The sequence below is a fragment of the Myotis nattereri genome (genome assembly GCF_964212035.1).
Source record: "Myotis nattereri genome assembly, chromosome: 1".
NCBI lineage: Eukaryota > Metazoa > Chordata > Mammalia > Chiroptera > Vespertilionidae > Myotis > Myotis nattereri.
In genome coordinates, this window is record NC_138075.1 from 42,610,252 (window position 1) to 42,633,676 (window position 23,425).

Consider the following 23,425-nt stretch of genomic DNA (forward strand, 5'->3'; position numbering starts at 1 on the left):
GTAGCTGCGGCCCAGGCGGGAGGCGGCGGCGCCTGGCGAGGCGAGGCGGCCCGCGCCCTGCCTGTCAGGCCCCCGGCGTGGCCCGGCCTGGCCCGCGGGCAGCCCCCGATGCGGAGGCCATGCAGCAGGCGCCGCAGCCCTACGAGTTCTTCAGCGAAGAGAACAGCCCGAAATGGCGGGGACTGTTGGTCTCGGCCCTGCGGAAGGTCAGTGCCGGTTCCGGGCGGCCGCGGGCTGAGGGAGTGCGGGGCGGCCGGCGGGCGGGCGCGGGCCGCGGCCCCTGCGAGCTTCTAACGGGGAGCCCACGTCCTCCCCCCGGGTCCCCGGCCCGCGGGCTGAGCCGTGTCTCTCCGCCTGGCGACGGGGGCGCTCCCGATGGCCTGCGGCATCCAGAAGGACGTTTTCTCAAGGTTTTTTGTTTTGTTTGTTTTTATGTTTTTGGCTTGGCCCGGAAGGAAGGTTTTGTTATGATCTTAATACTGGATTTCTGTTGCGGTCATTTCGTCAGGCAACTTCCGCCGTTGACCAATGTGTTGTCCTCAGGCTGGATTCGGCGAGAGACCGTCCCGCCGGTAGTTAGACGGTTTCTCAGACAAAAGCACCTTCCCGGGCCCGGGATTCCCTTCAGGCCGGTGCGTGGCGGGGCTCCCCCGGGCGTCCGCCCGCCGAGGGGCAGTGGGTGCGTTTGACATGTGCGAGCGTCAGGGGGCCGCGCGCTCCCATGGGCCAGAGATCACTCTAAAGTGCCCCCACTTCCTGAAAGTGCCTGTTTACGAGAGATTGCCCCGGTCAGGTTTGGTCATTTAGAACTTGGAATCCTTTTAAGAGGATAAAAAAAGATGTAACTCATTTTTAAAAAAAATAACAAAATCAACCTTTTGAGTTTGGGTGCATCGCTAGGGTGCATCTCTCCTGCAGATGCTGCCTGCCGCCTTCCCTCTGTGAATTCAGGTGTTAATCACACTGTCACGTTTATAATCAGGTCAGATTTGTGAAGACAAACGTAAAGACTGTAGGTGAGAAGATATCACGCCTACCGAACAGTTCCTTCTGCCATTTGTACAAGATAACGAAGTACAGTGGGGCCTTGACTTACGAGTGTCCCGACTAACGAGTTTTTTGAGACACCAGCTGTCTCTTGGCCGATTTTTTGCATTGAGTTGACAGAGTAATTTGAGTTAAGGAGCTCCTTAGGAGCTCGGTCCGGGAACGAATTAAACTCGTAAGTCAAGGCCCCACTGTACATGATAAGATAATAAGGAGAGTAAACATTAAAAGACTGCACTTGAAAACTAAAATTTTACTAGTATACATTAAATTTCTGTAAATGAAAGGAAGTCGTATATATTCAAGGTAAAAACATTGCCCTCCTGCATTCAGAGTGTCGCATTTTCCATTCTTTTCCTAATTCTTCCAAGGAGATATAGTGCCTCCTTGGGCCAAGCCATGTCTTTTTGAAGAACTGTGGAAGTGACTAGGCTAGGGGCAGGCAGCTAGACAGTTATTTTGCTGGTACACGAGGTGTTAAAGTATATCACGTTGACCTCCCTTCTATGGGCAGCCCTATTCTAAAAGGAGAGGGACAGAACTGGAGCGTGTGCTGGTGTGCTGAGTGGTGATAATGAACTCTGGCCTGAGTTCCCAGCAAAGGAAAATGTTGAGGTAGTAATTGACCCTTCCGCCACACACGAGTGCGATGGAGTCGGTATGGTTCGCAGTGTGATGCAGGTACCTATCTACTAGTACTTTCTGTTAGCAAATAGTACATGAGTATGTGTTGCATAACTTATTTAATAGGTAGTTTTGACCCTGATAATCCTTCATGCACAGATACGAATTGACTTCTTCAGGTTATGCTGGAAGCAAAGCCAGGACTAGCATCCATTGCTCTGAGACTATGCTCTGAGACTATTGCTTTGCACTTACATGGTATGTTTGTTTTTCCTGGATCTCATGTGCTTTGTAGATCTGTATTGTCTTATTCCACAGTTCTTATATATCCTTTGCTTATGGAATAAATATATCTAAGAAAATTTGGTCTTTTGAGATAAATTCAAAAAGCAATTTCTGTTTAATTTATTATTTTCCTATTATACAATTGGGGTATATTTTCACAGAAGACCCTTTTTTATATTTTTAGAAAATTTTTGGTATTAATAATTTGAATTATGCCTAGTTTTGCGGTATTTAGATATTTGTGATATTGCAACATGTAAGTTTATAATTCTGCTAAGGGTTTCTTTCCAGGATGTGTTAAATTCTGGTATGTACCTGCCACCCATGTCTTTGCACAGTGAGAATTCCTGCCATTTCTGGGGAAGTTCTGTCTTCACATTCAAAGCATCTGGAACTTGGCTTCCTTCCTCCAGCTGAACAGATAGTTACAAAGACTACTACCATTATTAGTAGAAGCAGCAATAGATTAATAGGATTTTTCTCTTCCAGTTGGTGTTGCTATTGAACATGTGGAGTACTCTACCTTTGTTTAATATTTGTTGAACACATTTTAGGTACTTGGCACCATACTGGATTCTAAGAATGCAAAGATGAGTAAAAGAAAAACCCTGCTCAAAAAGTGCTTACCATCTGTCTAGGCTGAAATTCTCAACTTTGAGGTTTTGGTTTATATAAATGAGAGCAATTAGGAGCTCAGAGTTCTGTAAGGAATGTCTGTATATACATATGAAAGAAGCAGTGTAATATATATATATATATATATATATATATATTTTATTGATTAAGATATTACATATGTGTCCTTATCCCCACGTTACCCCCTACCCCCCCCCCCCACTCATGCCCTCACCCTCCTGTTGTCCGTGTCCATTGGTTAGGCCTATATGCTTGCATATAAGTCCTTTGGTTGATCTTTCCCCCTTACCCCCACCCTCCCCTACCTTCCCTCCAAGGCCTGACAGTACAATCAATGTCTCTCCGTCTCTGGATCAGTCCTTGTTCATCAGTTTATGTTGTTCATTATATTCCAAAAATGAGTGAGATCATGTGGTGTTTATCCTTCTCTGACTGGCTTATTTCACTTAGCATAATGCTCTCCATTTCCATCCATGCTGTGGTAAATGGTAAGAGTTCCTTTTTCTTCTTCCTCTTCTTAAAGAATACCTTTCAGCATTTCATATAATGCTGGTTTGGTGGTGATGAACTCCTTTAGCTTTTTCTTATCTGTGAAGCTCTTTATCTGACCTTCAATTCTGAAAGCTTTGCTGGATAAAGTATCTTGGTTGTAGGTTCTTGGCATTCATCACTTTGAATATTTCTTGCCACTCTCTTCTGGCCTGCATGGTTTCTGTTGAGAAATCAGCTGACAGTCGTATGGGTACTCCCTTGTAGGTAACTGACTGTCTTTCTCTTGCTACTTTTAAGATTCTCTCTTTGTCTTTTGCTCTTGGCATTTTAATTATGATGTGTCTTGGTGTGGTCCTCTTTGGATTCCTTTTGTTTGGGGTTCTCTGCGCTTCCTGGACTTGTAAGTCTATTTCTTTCACCAGGTAAGGGAAGTTTTCTGTCATTATTTCTTCAAATAGGTCTTCAATATCTTGCCCTCTCTCTTCTTCTGGTACCCCTATAATTCTGATGTTGGTACGCTTGAAGTTGTCCCAGAGGCTCCTTACACTGTCTTCATATTTTTGTATTCTTTTTTCTTTTTCGGTTGGGTATTTTTTGTTTCTTCGTATTTCAAATCTTTGACTTGATTCTTGGGATCCTCTTGTCTGCTGCTGGATCTCTGTATATTATTCTTTATTTCAGTCAGTGTATGCTTAATTTCTAGTTGGTCTTTTTTCATATCCTGCAGGGTCTCACTAAATTTATCGGCGGTTTCCATAAAATTCTTGAAAAACCTTATAAACGTGGCCTTGAACTCTATATCCAGTCGTTTGCTTTCCTCCATTTCTGTCATTTGTGATCTGTTTCTTTGTCTCCGCATTTTTTATGCTTCCCTGTGTTGGTAGAGTGGCTTTGTATGCTAGGTGTCCTGTAGGGCCCAGTGGCTCAGCCTCCCCAGTTACCTGAGGTGGACACTCTTGGTGCACCCCTTTGTGGGCTTTGTGCACAGTCTTGTTGTAGTTATGCCTTGATTGTTGTAGGATCACTGGGAGGAATTGACCTCCAGGCAATTGGCAGTGAGAATCAGCTGTGTCTGCAGTGGGAGAACTTCTGTGCTGAAGACACCCTTCTGGGGCAAGACTTGCTTCAGTGGGGCTTTGGTGCTCACTGAGTCTGCCCCCCGAGTGTGTCCCTTATGGATCTGAGGAGTTGTAATCTGGATGGTCCCACTCTGACCACTGGGTACACTGGCTCTTGGATCTAAGGAGGTGCTAATTTAGCCTCTGTCTGAGGTTACCCAGCAGGAGCTAAGAAGAGAACTGCAGATTCCCCTTCCTTTTTTGGAGTTTGGAGGTGCCCAGATGAGGCCCAGCTGTGAAGCAGTGCAAGCTGCTGTGGGGCCTTGGGCCTTCTCTTGGAAGGTCTGGGTCTCTCTGACCCAGCTGCAATTTGTTAGGTAATTTTCAGGTTGCAAAGGGCCAGGGCATTCATATGCAAACGCCTCTGCTGCAGCCTGGCTGGGGCGGGGTCTCAGGAAATCAAAGGGCGGAGCCAGCAGCTATGGCGGATCCTCAGCTCTGCTCTAAGGGGCCACGTTTCTCAGTGTCCCAGTAATTGCTGCAAGCACCTCTGAGGGAAAGCCGCCTTCAGGTTCTGAGTTCTGCCTGCTGCCAGACAGTCCAGTTTCTCCCCGCATGAGTCCTGGGTCCCCAGAGACTTCCTGGAACCGTAGTTCAGAGCAGTTGGGAGCTTGTGACTCCCTCCTGATTCAAAAAGACAGCCACGTCCTCAGGTGCCCGCCCCTTTCCCACGCTCGAGCCTCCGTACCTCTGCACTTTACTTCCGCACCTCCTCTGAGTCTACGTGTGCTTTTCTTTTTCCTTCTAGTTGTAGAATTTCCACTCAGCCAGCCTTCCTGTAGTTCTGGATGATGTCCGTTTTGTCTTTTCGTTGTATTTTTCTTTTTTTTTTATATATTTTATTGAGTTTTTACAGAGAGGAAAGGAGAGAGACAGAGAGTTAGAAACATCGATGAGAGAGAAACATCGACCAGCTGCCTCCTGCACACTCCCCACTGGGGATGTGCCCGCAACCCAGGTACATGCCCTTGACCGGAATCGAACCTGGGACCCTTCAGTCCGCAGGCCGACGCTCTATCCACTGAGCCAAACCGGTTTCGGCTTCGTTGTATTTTTGAAGTTGTTGTGGGAGGCAGCAATTTCCGGTTTTTACCTATGCCGTCATCTTTGTTTCTCCAGCAGTGTAGTTTTAATTGGCTCTATCAGGGTAGTCCACCTGGGCATCTTGGTGGAAGCTCTAAAACTGTTAAAGTATAATTTTCAGAAAGATAAAATCGTAACACCAAATACAAAGTGGGACAAAAGTAGGTTTACAGTTGTTTGTAGTATTATTTTTCATACGAACAACTGTAAGCCTACCTTTGCCCCCCCCCCCCCCATAAATGTCAATGATTTGGATTCAACTCATGACTTAATGAGGAAACTCATAAGATGTTAAAGCCACTTAATATGAAAATTTATAGGCAATTTAATAAAGGAATGTTAAGGCAAGAATGTTGGTTTAAATACAAAATTAGTTAATATCCTACATCAGGCATGTCAAACTCAAAGGCTAACGTGGGCCAAATAACGTTTAAGTTTATGTGGGCCACAAAAAAACAAAAGCTTAATTTTCATAGAAATGTAGGTTTATTTCGATAGAGACATGCTGAATACAAAGGGCTGAAGTAAATGAGTAATCGTTAACATAAAATAATAGAACATTTTAATAAAAATTAATACTTTTTCTTGAACATTAACCAGACACTGAATAACTGCACAAATTAATAAGTGTAATGCAAATAAACCTATTTTTCTTGTTCTCCAAAAGTGAAATATTTCCTGTTGTGCACACCAAACAAGTCAGTCCAAGACTAATGACGTGGCCATCGGTTGCTAAAATATTCGCTGCTAATATTAGTGGGGAGAAATAGTGTGCTGGTGCGTAAGGGAAATTAATGCAACACGATTATAGTAATCAGTCATTAGCGAACGCTGTAGTTCATTATTAATAATTATGTATAACAGGATATTGTAAAAATTAAGTTACTAAATTTTCATTAAAATGTTTCTTACATACTGTTATATTGTCTGGGCCACAAAAATATTTGTTGTGGGCCACATGCAGCCAATGGACCACAAGTTTGACATGCTTGTTCTAGAAAAATATAAACAGTATCCCTAGCCCGTTTGGCTCAGTGGATAGAGCGTTGGCCTGTGGACTGAAGGGTCCCAGGTTCGATTCTGGTAAAGGGCACATACCCAGGTTGCAGGCTCGATGCCCAGTGGGGGGGCCTGCAGGAGGCAGCTAATTAGTGGTTCTCTCTTATCACTGATGTTTCCAGCTCTCTATCACCCTTCCTCTCTGAAATCAATAAAAATATTTTAAAAAAAGTATATAAACAGTAACTTTTGGGTTATCTTTTCTACAAATTAGAACTTGCATCTGTAACAGATACAAAGCTCTAAATTAATCTTATAGATTTGTAATAGCCCAGTCAATAGAGAGCAATCAAAGATTCTAGCACAACACTGCACTGAAAAACACCTAGGAATGTCTTTTGCTTATTTTCAAATTTTGGCTAAATTTTGTGGGGGGAAAAAAGTGTGTGTGTGTGTGTGTGTGTGTGTGTGTGTATACTATAGGCCCGGTGCACGGATTCATGCACTGGTGGGGTCCCTCAGCCTGGCCTGTGGCCTCTCACAATCTGGGACCCCTTGGGGGATGTCGGAGAGCTGGTTTTGGCCCAATCCCCGCAGGCCATGCCAAGGGACACCACTGGCGCCGGTGTGGTCCCTCGGCCTGTCCTGCAGGGATCGGGCCTAAACCAGCTTTCTGATATCCCCTGAGGGTCCTGGATTGTGAGAGTGTGCAGGCCTCTAGTATACATATAAGATCTTTGGTTAATCTCTTCTTGCCCTCCCTTCCCTCTGAGATTCATCAGCCTGTTCCATGTTTCCATGCCTGTGTGTTGAGCGTCTGCCCCCTGGTGGTTACTGCATGTTATAGCTACCTGTCAAATGGTCGGACACTTAACATATTAGCCTTTTATATATATAGATATATATTTGGCAAAGTCACCATTGTTGACTTTGAAAATGCAAGGGATTTTTTTAAACCAACATTAAATATTCATCTCACTATGTGGAAATATGAACATTGATGGAAAAATAATGTTTGAAATAGGAATGTGTTCTTTAACTTTTTGTTTTATTTTGTTTTTTAACTTTTAAAACAGAACTTCATTTTCAGCATTTAAATAAATACAGAACTACAAAGGGTAAAGCAGAGCAAAATGCCGCTACTAATGGGTAATACATGCATTGTTAACATTACTGCTAAATTATGTATCTTACCTAAAAGAGCCAGAAACATAAATGCCTTCACCACTACTCCCCAAGAACATTGAAGCCATTGTATTACTTGGGGGGGGAGGGTGGAGAGCGTGGGATATATTTGTAAATGCAGTTTTTTACCTGCGTCTTAGAAATGCCTTTGGTACTTTGTGCATGTGCTGTTTGATTGTATGCTGAGAAATGTTAGTGTAAGCATTTTACATATGGGAAACATGCCTTAATGTCATTTTTTTTTATAATCCTCACCCGAGGATATATTTTTATTGAGAGAGAGAAAGAAATATTGATATGAAGGAGAAATATTTATCCATTGCCTCTGGTACTCGCCCTGACTGGGGATTGAACCCGCAACCTAGGTATGTGCCCTGACTGGGAATCGAAACTGCAACCTTCTGGTGTATGGGACGATGCTCCAACCAACCAAGCCACATAGCCAAGGCCTTAATGTCATTTTATCAGGTTTTTTTAGTCCTTGATATTTCCCTTGTGCATGTCTTTTCTGTAAGGTGTTCCTCTGCAGGCTAGCTATGGTGAAGAAATTATCTATTGTCCTACTGTCCGTAGTACAGATATCATAGAGAGCTAAAAAGAATTGATTGAATTACTTTGTTCCTAAGACTAATTTGATTCAGGCTAAATATCGACTCCCCACCCTAATCATTAATTTGCTCTTAGATATCTGTCTAAGATTTAAGAAGTGTGAGAAAATGTCTGAGTTAATTAATAGCAGGCAAGGAAAAAGAGGGTGGGGAGTTTTGTTTCAGAAATGTTTTTGTGAAATCTGAAAGATTCTAATGCTTCTGCCTTTGCACTAATGTCTGTTGGAACTGTTTTAGAAGATTGCACTGGCTCTTTCCTGGGGCCTAGAAGAAAAGTATGGTGCTTTGAGTGAATAAAATTGATGTCACTGACATGAGAAGGTCAAGGAAGTAACATTGTGCCGAGTTCTAGAGGACATATTCAGATATATATTGAGTGCCTCCTGTGTGCCAGGCACTATTCTTTTTTGTTGTTGTTAATCCTCACCCGAGGATATTTTTTTCCATTGATTTTTTTAAAAAGTGGAAGGGAGGGAGAGGGGAGAGGGAGAGACAGAATGAGAGAGGGGGAGAGAGAGACATCAATGTCAAAGAGACAGATGGATTGGTTGCCTCCCTCACTGCCCTGGCCAAGGTCAGGGTTCAAACTTGCAACCCAGGTACTTGCCCTTGACCCACAATGGAACCCTCCACCCTTTGGTGCCCTGGTGGTCGACACTCTAATCACTGAACTACATCGGCCAGTGTCCATGCCAGGGGTGGGCAAACTTTTTGACTCGAGGGCCACAATGGGTTCTTAAACTGGACTGGAGGGCCGGAACAAAAGCATGGATGGAGTGTTTGTGTGAACTAATATAAATTCAAAGTAAACATCATTACATAAAAGGGTACGGTCTTTTTTTTTTTTTTTTTTTTTTTTTTAGTTTTATTCATTTCAAACGGCCCACTGGCCGTAGTTTGCCCACGGCTGGTCCAGGCACTATTCTTGATACTGAGGTTGTAGCACAACCCCTGCACTAATAAAACTTTCATTCTAAATGGCTGTGGCAGAGAGGACTGAAGAAGTAAATAATTATCTGAAAGATCAACAGGAATTAACAAAACAAAGGAAAGGGGGCAAGAAAGGTTTTGTGACCTAGAGAAGGGTTTTAAAGAAGGAAGGAGATGAAGCTAGTTGGGAGACTTGGGAAGATCAGGTTAAGGAAGTCCTATAGGGTTATTTATATAACAAAGTAATTAGATTAACTTGATCAAAATTGCTTTTTGAAAATATCACTCCAATTGAAAGCTAGAAACTAATAGGAGACCCTATGATTTTTGTGGCCTGTTCTGAATTTCCTAAAGCCACTGAATATAACAGTAGAACTTCAGGGAGTCATTTGGAATTATGCCAAACTAAGGATTGACCCAAAATGACCCAAGGGGTTCAAGCCAGAACTGTATGAGCACTGGGGAAGCATTTTAACTTACTGCATTTAGCTCCCTTTCGGGCATGATTTAGCAGTCTTCTAAATTCAGTTTAAGTTTGGTATGGTATATTTGCAGCAAAACTATTCCATTAAAGTGTTTTATGCTGAGTATGCAAAGCATTACCTGTGTTACCACTTAACATAAATCAAGTATGTCTTTTATATTAACCATGGCCTCTCTTTCAAGGGAACAGTAGTTTGATTATAGCCTCTGTTAGCCTGCATATTTGAATCAGGAAGGAATTTTAATGGAACTAATGGATTTAGCATTATCTCATGTAGTCTAGTCACGTTAAAAATTAACAACCTAAAATTCTTCTCTTATATAAAACATGATGGTTAAATAGAAAGGTTTTGAAATATATAGGGTTCCACATTTCACGTTTTAATGTGTAGAGATAAAGTAACACAATGAAAATAACATCAAGATTTAGATGTGAGCACTACTATTGTCCCTTCCAAGTAAAATTTTCAGTATCTCAATTTTCTTATTAAATCACTTTGTAAATTCAAATATTACCTCTTACTTACATAGCACTTTGTAATTCTTTCTTAATTGACCCATTAGCAGCATTTGAAAGTTGATCTCTTTCTTCTTGAAATCCTTTCCTTATTTGGTTTCTAGAACACAAAATTCTGCTAATTTTCTCTCTTTCTGGTTGTTTCTTCTAGATCTTCTAGTTTGTTGATTTCTCCTCATCTCCCGACTGCATCATCCTGACCTTCCCAGAGCTTAGTTTTTGGACTTCTGTTTCTACTTACAGTCGATTTCTTGGGGATCCCACCTAGTCTCATTGTTTCACATTTAATCAGTATTTCCAATTTATATTTTTGGCGAGACCCTTGCTTTTGGATATTTAACTTTTTTCTTAATACGTCTACATAGATGTATAATAGGCACCTCAACCAATACTACACTCCTCTTCTCCCGTTTGTAGTATTTTTAAAAAATATGCTTTATTGATTTTGAGAGAGAGAGGAAGGGAGAGAAAGAGATAGAGAGAAACATCAATTGGTTACCTTCCACCCACACCCTGACTGGGAATCGAACCAGCAACCCTTTGGTGCATGGGACGATGCCCAGCCGATTAAGCCACACTGGCCAGGGCTGAGGATATATTTTTTAAATTGATTTTTGGAGAGAGGAAGGGAGGGAGAAGAAGAGAAACATCCATCAGTTGCCTCCTACCAGTACAGGGAATCAAACCTGCAACTTAGGTATGTGCTCTGACCAGAACTGAACCTGCAACCTTTTGGTATACTGGTCAACACTCCAACCAACTGAGCCACCTGGCCAAGGCCATGGCAGTATTTATTGATAAAATGTGTTTTACCTCATTACATTCTTTATATATATTTTCATTGAATCCTTGGAGCTGCAAATCTAGTTTATTGTAATTTCTGTTGCTGCATAACAAATTATCAAAAACCTAGTGGCTTAATACAACACATTTATTCTTTCTCAGTTTCTGTAAGTTGGAAGTCCAGACATGGTTTGCTAGGTTCTCTGCTTAGGGTCACACAAGTATAAAATAAAGGTTTTTGCTGCGGCTGCAGTCTCATCTGAGGCTTGGGGTCCTCTTCCAAGCTTTTGTGTTTTTTGCAGAATTCAATTCCTTGCATTGCATGTCTGAGGCCCGCAGTTCCTAGATGTTGCCACCATTCCTTGCCAGATGACTCTCCCTATTACTGTTAGTTTGCTTCTTCCAGGCCAACTGGAATGCATCTGCTGCTGTTTCTTGTCTCACACTTCTAGACACTTTGTAAAGGACTCACTTGATTTAGGTCAGACCCACTCAGGATAATCTCCCTTTTGATGAACTCAAATTCAACTGATTGGGAACCTTAGTCATCTTTGCAATATATGGTAACCTGATCACAGAAGTGATATTCTATTATATTCACAGGTGCTGCCCTCACTCATCGGGACAGATGTATGTATACCCGGGATGGGAATCTTGGAAGCCACCTTTGAATTCTGTTTACCATACTCATTCATTTTATGGAAAATATCTACCACATGACCTAGTTGTCAGGGGCAGTTTTAATTCTCAGGCCAACCAGCCTAATCACATTTTTCTCCTTTCAGACAAAGTCTGGTCTAATTTTTCAGTTCAAATGAATGTATTAATAAGTCACATACCAACCGTCTCACTTCTGAATTCTAATTGTAAGATAGAAAGAGAGATAAGGTATGAAAACTTGCTTTGAATTTTTCCTCCTGAATGAAATAAGATAATGTTGCCTTTAGTATTTCTTAAAGATACTTTCTTGACTGGCTGGCATGGCTCAGGGGTTGAACTTCAACCAGTTACCAGGAGGTCATGGTTTGATTCCCAGTCAGGGCATGTGCCTGGGTTGTAGGCTTGATCCCCAGCGTGGGGTGTGCAGGAGGCAGCCATTCAGTGATTCTCTCTCATCATTAATGTTTCTGTTTCTCCCTCTCCCTCTCTCTCTGAAATCAATAACAAAATATTTTTTAAAAAAAGATGCTTTCGCCGAAACCAGTTTGGCTCAGTGGATAGAGCGTCGGCCTGCGGACTGAAGGGTCCCAGGTTTGATTCTGGTCAGGGGCATGTACCTGGGTTGCGGGCACATCCCCAGTGGGAGATGTGCAGAAGGCAGCTGGTTGATGTTTCTAACTCTCTCTCTCCCTTCCTCTCTGTAAAAAATCAATAAAAAAATATATTTAAAAAAAAAAAAGATGCTTTCTTTTTTTGGTTTTCATGAGCTTTCTCATCTGTAGAATGCACGTTTTGATAATAAGCTAGCCTAGCGATTTTCAACCTTTTTCATCTCTGGACATATAAATTAGTTATTAAAATTCTGCAGGACACCAAAAAATATATTTGTTGCCTATTTGACAAACAAAAAAAAAGGTATAATTTTTATTCATTCACACTTGACGGTTATTGTTGTGTTGGCTATTGTCATTTTTTTATTTGACAATCTAAGGGAGAATAGGTCAGTGCCCCTGACTAAATTAGTCAGGTATCGCATGTTTTAAAAAATTTTTGTGGCGCACTGTTTAAAAATCTCTGGGCTAGGGGATGGAAGAAGCAAGGTACTTAAATGAAAAATCTTCATAATTTCTCTTTGTTTAGTGTCCTAGAACTTCTTTGCTTTATTGCACCAAAGGGTAACCCAAAATAGTGAATTCAGGATAAGTAAAAGATCTGCCTTTTATTTTATTTTTAAAATTTTTATTTATTAACTTTGAGAGAGATGAAAAGAAAGAGAGAAAAAAAACATCAATTTGTTGTTTCACTTATTCATGCATTGGTTGATTCTTGTATGTGCCCTGACCAGGGATCAAACCTACAAGCTTGGTGTATGAGGACGAGTTCTAACCAACTGAGCTACCTGGCCAGGGCCTCCATTTTTTCAGTAAAGTGGGAAGAGGGCATTTGTGAAGGAGAGGTGGGAAAGGAGAACCTGCATTACTCTTTGAGTGCAGGCACCTTGTCAGGCAGATCTTCTTTAAGAAAGTACACATGGTAGTTTGGTAATGTGCCCAAGGAGTCTTAAACTTTAGCTGAATAAAACATTTAGTGCCCAGCCAGTGTTCAGTGGTTGATCATCGACCTATGAACCAGGAGGTCACGGATTGATTCCCCGTCAGGGCACATGCCTGGGTCTTTGGCTTCATCCCCAGTAGGGGGCATGCAGGAGGCAGCTGATCAATGATTCTCATCATTGATGTTTCCTCTCCCTTCCTCTTCAAAATCAATAAAAGTATATTAGAAAACATACTTAGTAATTGTGATCTTTTCTCAGTTCACAGGAAAAAAATCCAATTTTATTTTTAATTTTATTTTTTTCTCATAAGCTTTTCTTAAATCTGTGGTACCTTACAAGGAAAACAGCTTATGGTACTTTTTGTTTTCTCTTATATACATGGGCCTATAGTTTAAAATATTATAGTCATTTATACTAACATTATCCCTGCTTATAGTTTGATGAACTACAAATCCTATATAATAAAGATGTAATATGCAAATGGCCGTTACGCCGTGAAGCGTAACGACCAACTGCGTAATGACTGGATCACGGATCAGCAGGAGGGTGGGGCAGCGAGCTACAAGCAGGTGGCGGAGAGCTACAGGAGGGGGCAGAGCAGCAAACTATGTGGGGAGAGCGGGGGGAGCTACAGAAGGCCAGGGCAGCGGGTGGAGAGCTACTGGAGGGCAGCAGTGAGCTACTGGTGAGCTACTGGTGCATGGATTCATGTGCAGGGCTACTAGTATCTTAATATTTCATGTTCTGCTAAGAGCACTGTGACTTCCAAATTCTCTGCCACTGGAACAAGTTGGGCACCGTTGATCTAGTCCAGGGGTGGGCAAACTTTTTGACTCGAGGGCCACAATGGGTTCTTAAACTGGACCTGAGGGCTGGAACAAAAGCATGGATGGAGTGTTTGTGTGAACTAATATAAATTCAAAGTAAACATCATTACATAAAAGGGTATGGTCTTTTTTTTTTTTTTTTAGTTTTATTCATTTCAAACGGGCCGGATCTGGCCCGCGGGCCGTAGTTTGCCCACAGCTGATCTAGTCTGTACTTCTTGGCTTACAGGCTAATGGCCTGCCTGTATGGGAAGGTACTTACAGATCACATGCTATTTCATTCCAATCAAGGAAAATTTTAATGACAAAAATATTAGCTTCAGCTAGTCTCTTTTACATGTTTTGATTATTTTATGGTAAGCCATTACCTGATATTAACCTAAATAGAATGATTTTCCTGTCCTGTAACTTACCTCATCCTATATAATAAAAGAGAAACATGTAAATTGACCATCCCTCTGCTTCGCTCACCAGCCAGTCAGAGTGAGTGTGTAAATTAACCTGACAAAGATGGCGGGTTAATTTGTATATGCAGGTGTCAAGCGCCCCAGGAGGCGACGGTGGCAGTGGGCATCTGGGACCATTGCCGGCCCTGGGAGGTGAGGCCTGCCATGCCAAGCCATGCCTGTGGGTTCCTGGGACCTTTGCCCACTGTAGGAGGTGAGGCCGGCCACGCCTAGTCACACCCGTGGGCTCCTGGGACCTAGCCGGTGGAGAGCAGAGCAGGAGAGCGGGCGGAGAGCAGGAGGTTTGGAGGACTTGGCAGAGCAGGAAACTGCTAGATAGAGAGCAGAGCAAGAGAGAGGGCGGCTTGGAGGGCGTGGCTCCCTCTGTCACCCCAGCTTCCTCATCACAGCTGTGGAAACTGACAGTAGGGAAGAGGAAGTCCCACCCCCACAGAATCAGCCAGAATTAGCCATTGGTCAGACAGCTCTCAGCGGCCTGATAGCCAGGACTCTCATTCATCTGCCGTCTCAGACTATGACAGTAGAGAGGTGGGACTATGTCTAAAGAACAACTGTTGATACAACTTAGCTCTGCAGCCCGGAAGATGCCAGCACTATCCACAGAAAATGTCTGCAGAGCAGTGTGGGTCTGATTTTGAAAAAAGGCGGCCCCTGCGACACAGTGTATCTGAACACCAGCTACTGGAAAAACGTCACTCTGATGCCAGGCGTTATCGACAGAAAATGTCTAAAGACCAACGTGCCTTTGAAGTTGAAAGAAGGCAGTGGTGACAACAGAATATGTCTAGAGAACAGTCATCAACAAGTACTACCAATACTGGTAGGAACTGCCTTCTCAGCGAAAATGGAGTATATGACGATGCAATCCTCGAACATAGTTGTGGTGGAATGACTGTTCAATGTGAATTTTGCCTATCACTGAATTTCTCTGATGAAAAGCCATCTGATGGGAAATTTACTCGATGTTGTAGCAAAGGGAAAGTCTGTCCAAATGATATACATTTTCCAGATTACAAGGCATATTTAAAAAGATTAATGACAAACGAAGATTCTGACAGTAAAAAATTCATGGAAAATATTTGTTCCATAAATAGTCCTTTTGCTTTTGCTTCCATGGGTGCAAATATTGCATTGCCATTAGGATATGGGCCATACTGTTTTAGAATACACGGACAAGTTTATTACCGTACTGGAACTTTACATCCTTCAGATGGTGTTTCTTGGAAGTTTGCTCAACTCTATATTTTGGATACAGCCAAAGGTACAAGTAAAAGATTAGCAATGCCAGAAAACCAAGGCTGCACAGAAAGACTCATGATCAACATCAACAACCTCATGCATGAAATAAATGAATTAACAAAATCGTACAAGATGCTACATGAGGTAGAAAAGGAAGCCCAATCTGAAACAGCAGCAAAAGGTATTGCTCCCACAGAAGTAACAATGGCGATTAAATATGAGCGTAACAGTGACCCAGGTAGATATAATTCTCCCCGTGTAACCGAGGTTGCTGTCATAATCAGAAACAAAGATGGAGAACCTCTTTTTGAAAGGGAGTTGCTCATTCATTGTAAACCAGATCCCAATAATCCAAATGCCACTAAAATGAAACAAATTAATATCCTGTTTCCTACATTAGATGCAATGACATATTCTCTTCTTTTTCCACATGGTGAAAAAGGCTGGGTAACAGCTATTGCATTAAGACTCAGAGACAACAGTGTAATCTACAATAATACTAGACAAAATGTAAGGACACGAGTCACACAAATGCAGTATTATGGATTTCATCTCTCTGTGCGGGACACGTTCAATCCTATTTTAAATGCAGGAAAGTTAACTCAACCGTTTATCATGGGTTCGTATTCAGAAATGGAGGCCAATCAGATAAATTTCATCAAAATAAACCAATCTAAGATGAGAGTTGGAAAATATAGTGGTTTGATGGATTATCTCAAATCTAGATCTGAAAATGACAATGTGCTGATTGGTAAAATGATAATACTCCCATTATCTTTTGAGGGTAGTCCCAGAAATATACAGCAGCGATATCAGGATGCTATGGCAATTGTAACGAAGTATGGCAAGCCCAATTTATTCATAACCATGACATGCAACCCCAAATGGGCAGATATTGCAAACAATTTACAATGCTGGCAAAAAGTTGAAAACAGACCTGACTTGGTAGCCAGAGTTTTTAATATTAAGCTGATTGCTCTTTTATTTTTTTTGGAACTTAGCATTTTTATTTTTTATATATATACTAGGGGCCCGGTGCACGAAATTCGTGCACTGGGTGTGGGGGGGGGGGCGGGCGGAGGAGAGTGTCCCTCAGCCCAGCCTGCCCCCTCTCACATACTGGGAGCCCTCAGGTGTTGACCCCCATCACCCTCCGATCGCCTGATCGGCCCCTTGCCCAGGCCTGACGCCTCCGCCAGAGGTGTCAGGCTTGGACAGGGGACCCCCATCTCTCCCCGATCACTGGCTCTGGCCCCCGCCCAGGCCTGAGGCCTCTGGCCCAGGAATCATGCCTGGGCAGGGGACCCCCATCTCCCTCTGATTGCTTGCTCCACCCCCCGCCCAAGCCTGACGCCTCTGACCCAGGCTTCAGGCCTGGGCAAGGGGACCATCATATCCCCCCAATCCCCGGCTCAGCCCCCCGCCCAGGCCTGATGCCTCGGCCAGAGGAGTTGACCCTCATCACCCTCCGATCACCAATCACCGGATCGGCCCCTTGACCAGGCCTGAGGCCTCCGGCAGAGGTGTCAGGCCTGGGCAGGGGACCCCCAGCTCCCCGCGGTTGCAGGCTCCGCCCTTGCCCAGGCCTAACGCCTCTGGCCTAGGCGTCCGGCCCAGGCAGCGGGGACCTGCAGTGGCAGCGGGGGGCGCCGCGATCGTGGGCTTCGCTTTAGGCCCAGGCAAGGGACCCCTAGCTCCTGGGACAGCCATCTTCGACCGTGCCCAGCTCCCATCGCTGGCTCCACCCCTACTTCCTGCTATCACTGGCCAGGGCGGCAAAGGCGCCTGATTCTCCGATCATGGCTGGGGGGCAGGGCAAAGGCGGCCCTAGGGCCGCCTTTGCCCTGCCCCCCAGCTCTTAGCTCCCCCCTGGGTTTCAGATCACTGTCAGTGGCAGGGGGCTTCTTCCTGCTTTCCCTTTCGCCTTCCTGCATTGTGCCTACATATGCAAATTAGCCGCCATCTTGTTGGCAGTTAACTGCCAATCTTAGTTGGCAGTTAACTGCCAATCTTAGTTGGCAGTTAATTTGCATATAGCCCTGATTAGCCAATGAAAACGGTATCGCCGTACGCCAATTACCATTTTTCTCTTTTATTAGTGTAGATATTTTATTGATTTTTTTACAGAGAGGAAGGGAGAGGGATAGAGAGCTAGAAACATCAATGAGAGAGAAACATCGATCAGCTGCCTCCCGCACAACCCCCACTGGGGATGTGCCCGCAACCAAGGTACATGCCCTTGACTGGAATCAAACCTGGGACCTTTCAGTCCGCAGGCCGACGCTCTATCCACTGAGCCAAACCGGTCAGGGCCTGAATGCTCTTTTAAATGATATCTGTAAATTCTATTTATTTGGCAAAGTAATAGCTAAAATTCATGTCATTGAATTTCAGAAATGCAGACTGCCTCACACTCACATATTATTGGTATTAGATAGTGAGTCCAAATTACATTCCTCTAATTAATTCCCTTTCAGTCTGCATAAATATCATGCACCGGGCCACTAGTTTTAAATAAAATTACATTGAAAACCTGTCAAGAAAGCACCTAAGTAAGAGCACTGAATGAAAGTAAGAAGTGAGCCCTGACCAGTTTGGCTCAGTGGATAGAGCGTCGGCCTGCGGACTGAAGGGTCCCAGGTTCGATTCTGGTCAAGGGCATGTACCTTGGTTGAGAGCACATCCCCAGTAGGGGATGTGCAGGAAGCAGCTGATCGATGTTTCTCTCTCATTGATGTTTCTAACTCTCTGTCCCTCTCCCATCTTCTCTTTAAAAAATTAATAAAATATATTAAAAAAAGAAAGAAAGTGAGAAGTCAGTATTAATAGACAGTGGGAATGGGGGAACATAGAGTGGGAATCTCCTCATTTATAATGTTTTATGAGCTAACTAAGTCTCCAGGTACATATCTAGTGAAATAAAAACAAATATTATGGAGTACTTAATTTTCCCCAGTCTCTAGTTTTCAGTCAGGCCAAGAAATCTGTTTGCTACTGTAAATTTATTTATTTAGCAAGTATTTACTGAGTGCTTTCTTTACCATGGCATGGTAGATACTAGGTTACCTGTGTGTTAGGAATAAAAAAGTGGGGAAATAGGAAGAAACCAAAAACATAGAAATGGTTCCTGACCTTAGTGAATTTATAGCATACAACTGTGGTTTCAATTCTTTTACTTTTTTTCCCCACTTCAAAAAATTGATGTAGAGAGGAAGGGAGAGGGAGAGAGAAATAGAAACACTGATAAAAGATTGATTGGCTGCCTCCTACAGCCCCCTACTGGGGATCTAGTATGAAACCTGGGCATGTACTCTCACTGGAAATCTAATCTGTGACCTCTTGGTGCATGGGTGGACGCTCAACCACAAAGCCACACTGATGGGTGTGGTTTCACTTCTTGATTATATACCTTGATCAGAAGACTGTTTACCTTAGATTATATATTTTATTATTTTAACAACTTTATTGGGAGAACTAGAGGCCCAGTGCACAAAATTCGGGATGGGGTGTGGCCGATTAGGGGCGGGGCGGCTGGGGGGAGAGGCCACGGGCAGTTGGCCGGCCAGTCCCACTCCCTGGTCGAACTCCCAGTCAAGGGGACAATTTGCATATTAGCCTTTTATTATATAGGACAGTGGTTGACAACCAGTGGTCTGTGGACCACTGATGGTTCGTGAGGTCCAAAAGGTTGGCGACGCTGGTTTAAGGAAACCTTTGGAGCAGCAGTAACCAACCAGTGATTTGCGGACCACTGGTGGTCTGTGTGGTCCAAAAGGTTGACGACCATTGATATAGAATATTATTTTTGAAGAGCAAAAGTTTTACATTTTAATGAAATGTATCCATTTGCTTCTGAAGAGGCCATGCCTTTAGTGCCATCTAAGACATCTTTAGTTAACCCAGGGTTACAAACATTCTCTCCTTTTTTTTTTTCTTCTAGAAGTTTTATAGTTCTAGGTTTTACATTGTGATTTATGATCAATTTTAGTTAATTCTTATATATGATGAGAATTTTATATATGTTACGTTTATGTTTTTGCATATGGATATCTGGTTGTTCTATCACTATTTATTTATTTATTCTAATTAGCAATAATTGTGCCTAAAATAAACCTCATTGGCTACTGTGCAAAGCTCTACCACCATTTATTAAAAAGGCTATCCTTTCTCCTTTGCTAAAAGCCTTTGCACTTTTATCAAAATTATCCTATATAATAAAGAGGGAATATGCAAATTGACCATCACTCTGCCACAAAGATGGCATCGCCCACAGCGGGGGCTGGGGGGGGGGGGTTGTTCCCGTAACACAAGATGGCTGCGCCTACAGTGGAGACAGGGTTTCCATAACACAAGATGGCTGCACCCACAGCAGAGGCTGAGTTCCCGTAACAAGCCTTAACAAGCAATCAGCAGGGATTTGAGGCTGTGCCCCCCCAACACCCCCCTGTGGGACTTGTCAGGGGACCTCAGGCCGCTCCCCCTGCCCTGGTACCAGGCTGGGGGACCTCAGGCCGTGCTCCCCCACCTGGCAGGGCTTGACAGGACCTCAAGGTGCACCCCCGCCAGGTAGGGCTTGACGGGGATCTCAGGCCGCGCCCCCCTGTCCAGCAGGGCTTGATGGGGGACCTCAGGCCATGCCCCTCGCCCCAGCACCGGGCCAGGGGACCTGAGGCTGCAACCCCACCCCAGCGTCGGGCCAGGGGACCTGAGGCCTCACCCCCCGCCTGGCCAGGCTTGATAGGGGACCTCAGGCCATGCCTCCTGCCCAGCGGGGATTGACAGAGGACCTCAAGGTGCGCCCCCTGACCCGGTGCTGGGCTGGGGGACCTCAGGCTGTGCCCCTCCACCCAGTGGGGCTTGACAGGGAACCTGAGCCCGCACCCCCCACCTGGCGGGGCTTGACAAAGGTGGGACCAGCCGGGTCTGGATCTAGCCCAATGGGGGTGGGGCAGGCCGGGTTTGGGTCTCACACGATTTTTTTAAAATATATTTTATTGATTTTTTACAGAGAGGAAGGGAGAGGGATAGAGAGTTAGAAACATCGATGATAGAGAAACATCAATCAGCTGCCTCCCGCACAACCCCTACTGGGGATGTGCCCGCAACCATGGTACATGCCCTTGACTGGAATCGAACCTGGGACCCTTCAGTCCGTAGGCCGATGCTCCATCCCCTGAGCCAAACCAGTCAGGGCTCTCATGCGATTTTGAGGCACACGTGGATCGGGACTTGACTCTTGGTCCCGTGGTGCACCCCAGACTCTGACAGGAGGAAGATTTTCATATACAGTTTACTATTTTTCTTTCATCTCTGATGCTTCTATTATAGAGAAAGGGGAAATAGCAATATTAAAATATTTCCTCTAATCCCCTTTTAATGTGCATGAATTTCGTGCACCGGGCCACTAGTTTGTCTGTGTGTGTGCATGTGTGTGTGGGGGGGGTGGGGTGGGGTGGGTGGTGTTATTTCTGGAGTCTCTTCTGTTCCATTGATCTTTCTGCCTAGCTTTACATCAGTACCACAATATTTTGATTATGGTAGCTTTATAAAAGTCCTTGAAATCAGATAATTTTAGCTTTCCAACTTTAGCCTAACAACTTTCAGAGTTGTTTTGTTTATTCTAGGACCTTTGTATTTCCATAAGAATTTCTAAAACTGCATATCAATTTCTATAAAAAATGCTGCTGAAATTTTGATTTATAGGTCATTTGAGAGGAATTACTAGGTGTAGTGGTTAATAATGGCGGATTTTGTAATAAAAGAGAACACGATAATTTCAAGAGAAATATCAAATTTGTTGTCAGTAGCAATCAGTATTAATGGTTTCACCTGGTTTTAGAAGCTCATAATACACCACACCTTCCTGATCCCACCGAACGCAGAGCATTGTCTTCTTTCCGAAGCGATTTGGCCTTCCAGTCGATGTTGATGGTTGACCTGGATCAACCCATGATTTTGTGCATCTGCGATTCTCAAAATCCACTTTTCATCTCCAGTCACAATTCATGCAAAAAAGACTTCCGTGCCATTGAAGCAACATTTTACTGATGACTTTTCGGTTTTCCATTTGTCTTTCGTTCAGTTGATGTGGCACCCATTTTCCTTCCTTTAAAATCTTTCCCATTGTTTGAAAACGATAGGAAATTGTTTGCTGAGCAATGTTTAATCTTTCTGCAAGTTGTTTTTGAGTTTGACATGCATCTTCATCCACTAATGCTTGTAATTGTTGGTCTTCTACCTTTTTTGGTTGACCTGGACGTTCTTTGTCTTTCACATCGAAATCATCACTTTTAAGGTATTTAAACCAGCATTCACTAGTATCTTGAAATGGAGCGTGTTCACCATAAGCTTCCTACAGTATACAATAACTTTTTCTTCAAAATAATGAATTAAAACTTCCCGCAAATGCTCTTTTTTTGGCACAAAATTCGACATTTTTAAGTGTAAAAATATCTATGATGTTAACACCTTCAGCAAATTTGACATACGAAGTTTTGAAGCTTGCTGTCAATACAACAAAATAGCATACATATCAATCACATATATATCAACATGTGTATTCCGTCTATTGAAAAAAATCTGCATTATTAACTGGTACACCTAGTAACATCTTAACAATATTGAGTCTTCTAACCCTTAAACTATATCTTTTAATTTACTTAGGTTTTTAAAAATTTTCTATCAGCAATATTTTGTAGTGGTTAATGTGTATCTTTAGAATGAAATTTGTTGTTGTTTTTTTTCTTTTTTTCCTTTCTAAAGATTGGTTTGGCTTATAGGTTCTTTGTATTTCTCTACAAATTTTAGAATCAGCCTGCCAATTTGTATTTTAAAAACCTTGTTTTTGCCTTTTAAATTGAATTTTAACTTTCATGACAAACAAAACTTTCAGTATTCTTAACGTTTGCAGGCTTGTAGAAATCTTAGCAATGGAATGAAGAATTTAACATAAATAAATGTCACACTGTGTAGCCAAAGGGCTTTATTTCTACACTAGAGTCCTGCTGCACGGATTTGTGCACTGGTGGGGTTCTGCTGGGATCAGGCTGAAACTGGCATCCAGCATCCCACAGGGATGTAGTAGTGCGTGAAGTGGCAGGTGCCCGGGGAGGAGCCGCTCCTGCTCATCCCGACCTTGCTCATCCAGTCAACTGAGTGGCACTCCCGCTCTGGGAGCCCACTGACCACCAGGGGGCAGCTCCTGCATTGAGTGTATGCCTCCTGGTGGTCAGTGAGCGTCATAGTGACTGGTCAACCGGTCGAACGGTCAATTAGGCTTTTATATATATACTAGAGGCCCGGTGCACAAAAATGCGGGGGGTCCCTCTGCCCGGCCTGTGCCCTCTCGCAGTCTGGGACCCCTTGGGAGATAATGACCTGCTGGCTTAGGCCTGCTCCCGGGTGGCAGAGGGCAGGCCCAATCCCTAGGTGCAGCCCCTGGTCGGGCTCAGAGCAGGGCCGATTGGGGAGTTGGGGCGCCGCCCCCTGTCATGCACAGAGCAGGGCGATCGGGAGGTTGTGATGCCACCCTCAGTCACGCTCAGGGTAGGGCTGATGGGGGGTTGGGGCACCGTCCCCTGTCACACTCAAGGCAGGGTCGATGGGGAGGTTGCGGTGCCACCCCCTGTCATGCACAGAGCAGGGCCAGTCGGGGTTGGGGCACTGCCCCCTGTCACTCACAGAGCAGGGCCCATCAGGGGGGTTGGGGCTCTGTACCCCGTCACGCACAGAGCAGGGCCAAGCAGGGGGTTGGGGCGCTGCCCCCTGTCACGCACAGAGCAGGGCCCATCAGGGGGTTGGGGCGCCGCCCTCTATCACCCACAGAGCAGAGCCGATCAGGGGGTTGGGGCACTGCCCCCTGTCACTCACAGAGCAGGGCCCATCAGG

General features: G+C 43.9%; 1 protein-coding gene across 1 annotated transcript in view; it reads left to right on the forward strand.

The window, feature by feature from the left end:
• SOS2 (SOS Ras/Rho guanine nucleotide exchange factor 2) overlaps nt 1-23,425 on the forward strand; it is a 99,547-nt gene continuing 76,122 nt past the window's right edge. Inside the window, exon 1 of the mRNA XM_081094880.1 lies at nt 1-206. Coding sequence (XP_080951006.1) covers nt 120-206 — 87 coding nt within the window. The 5' untranslated portion in view covers nt 1-119. The remainder of the gene's footprint in view (nt 207-23,425) is intronic.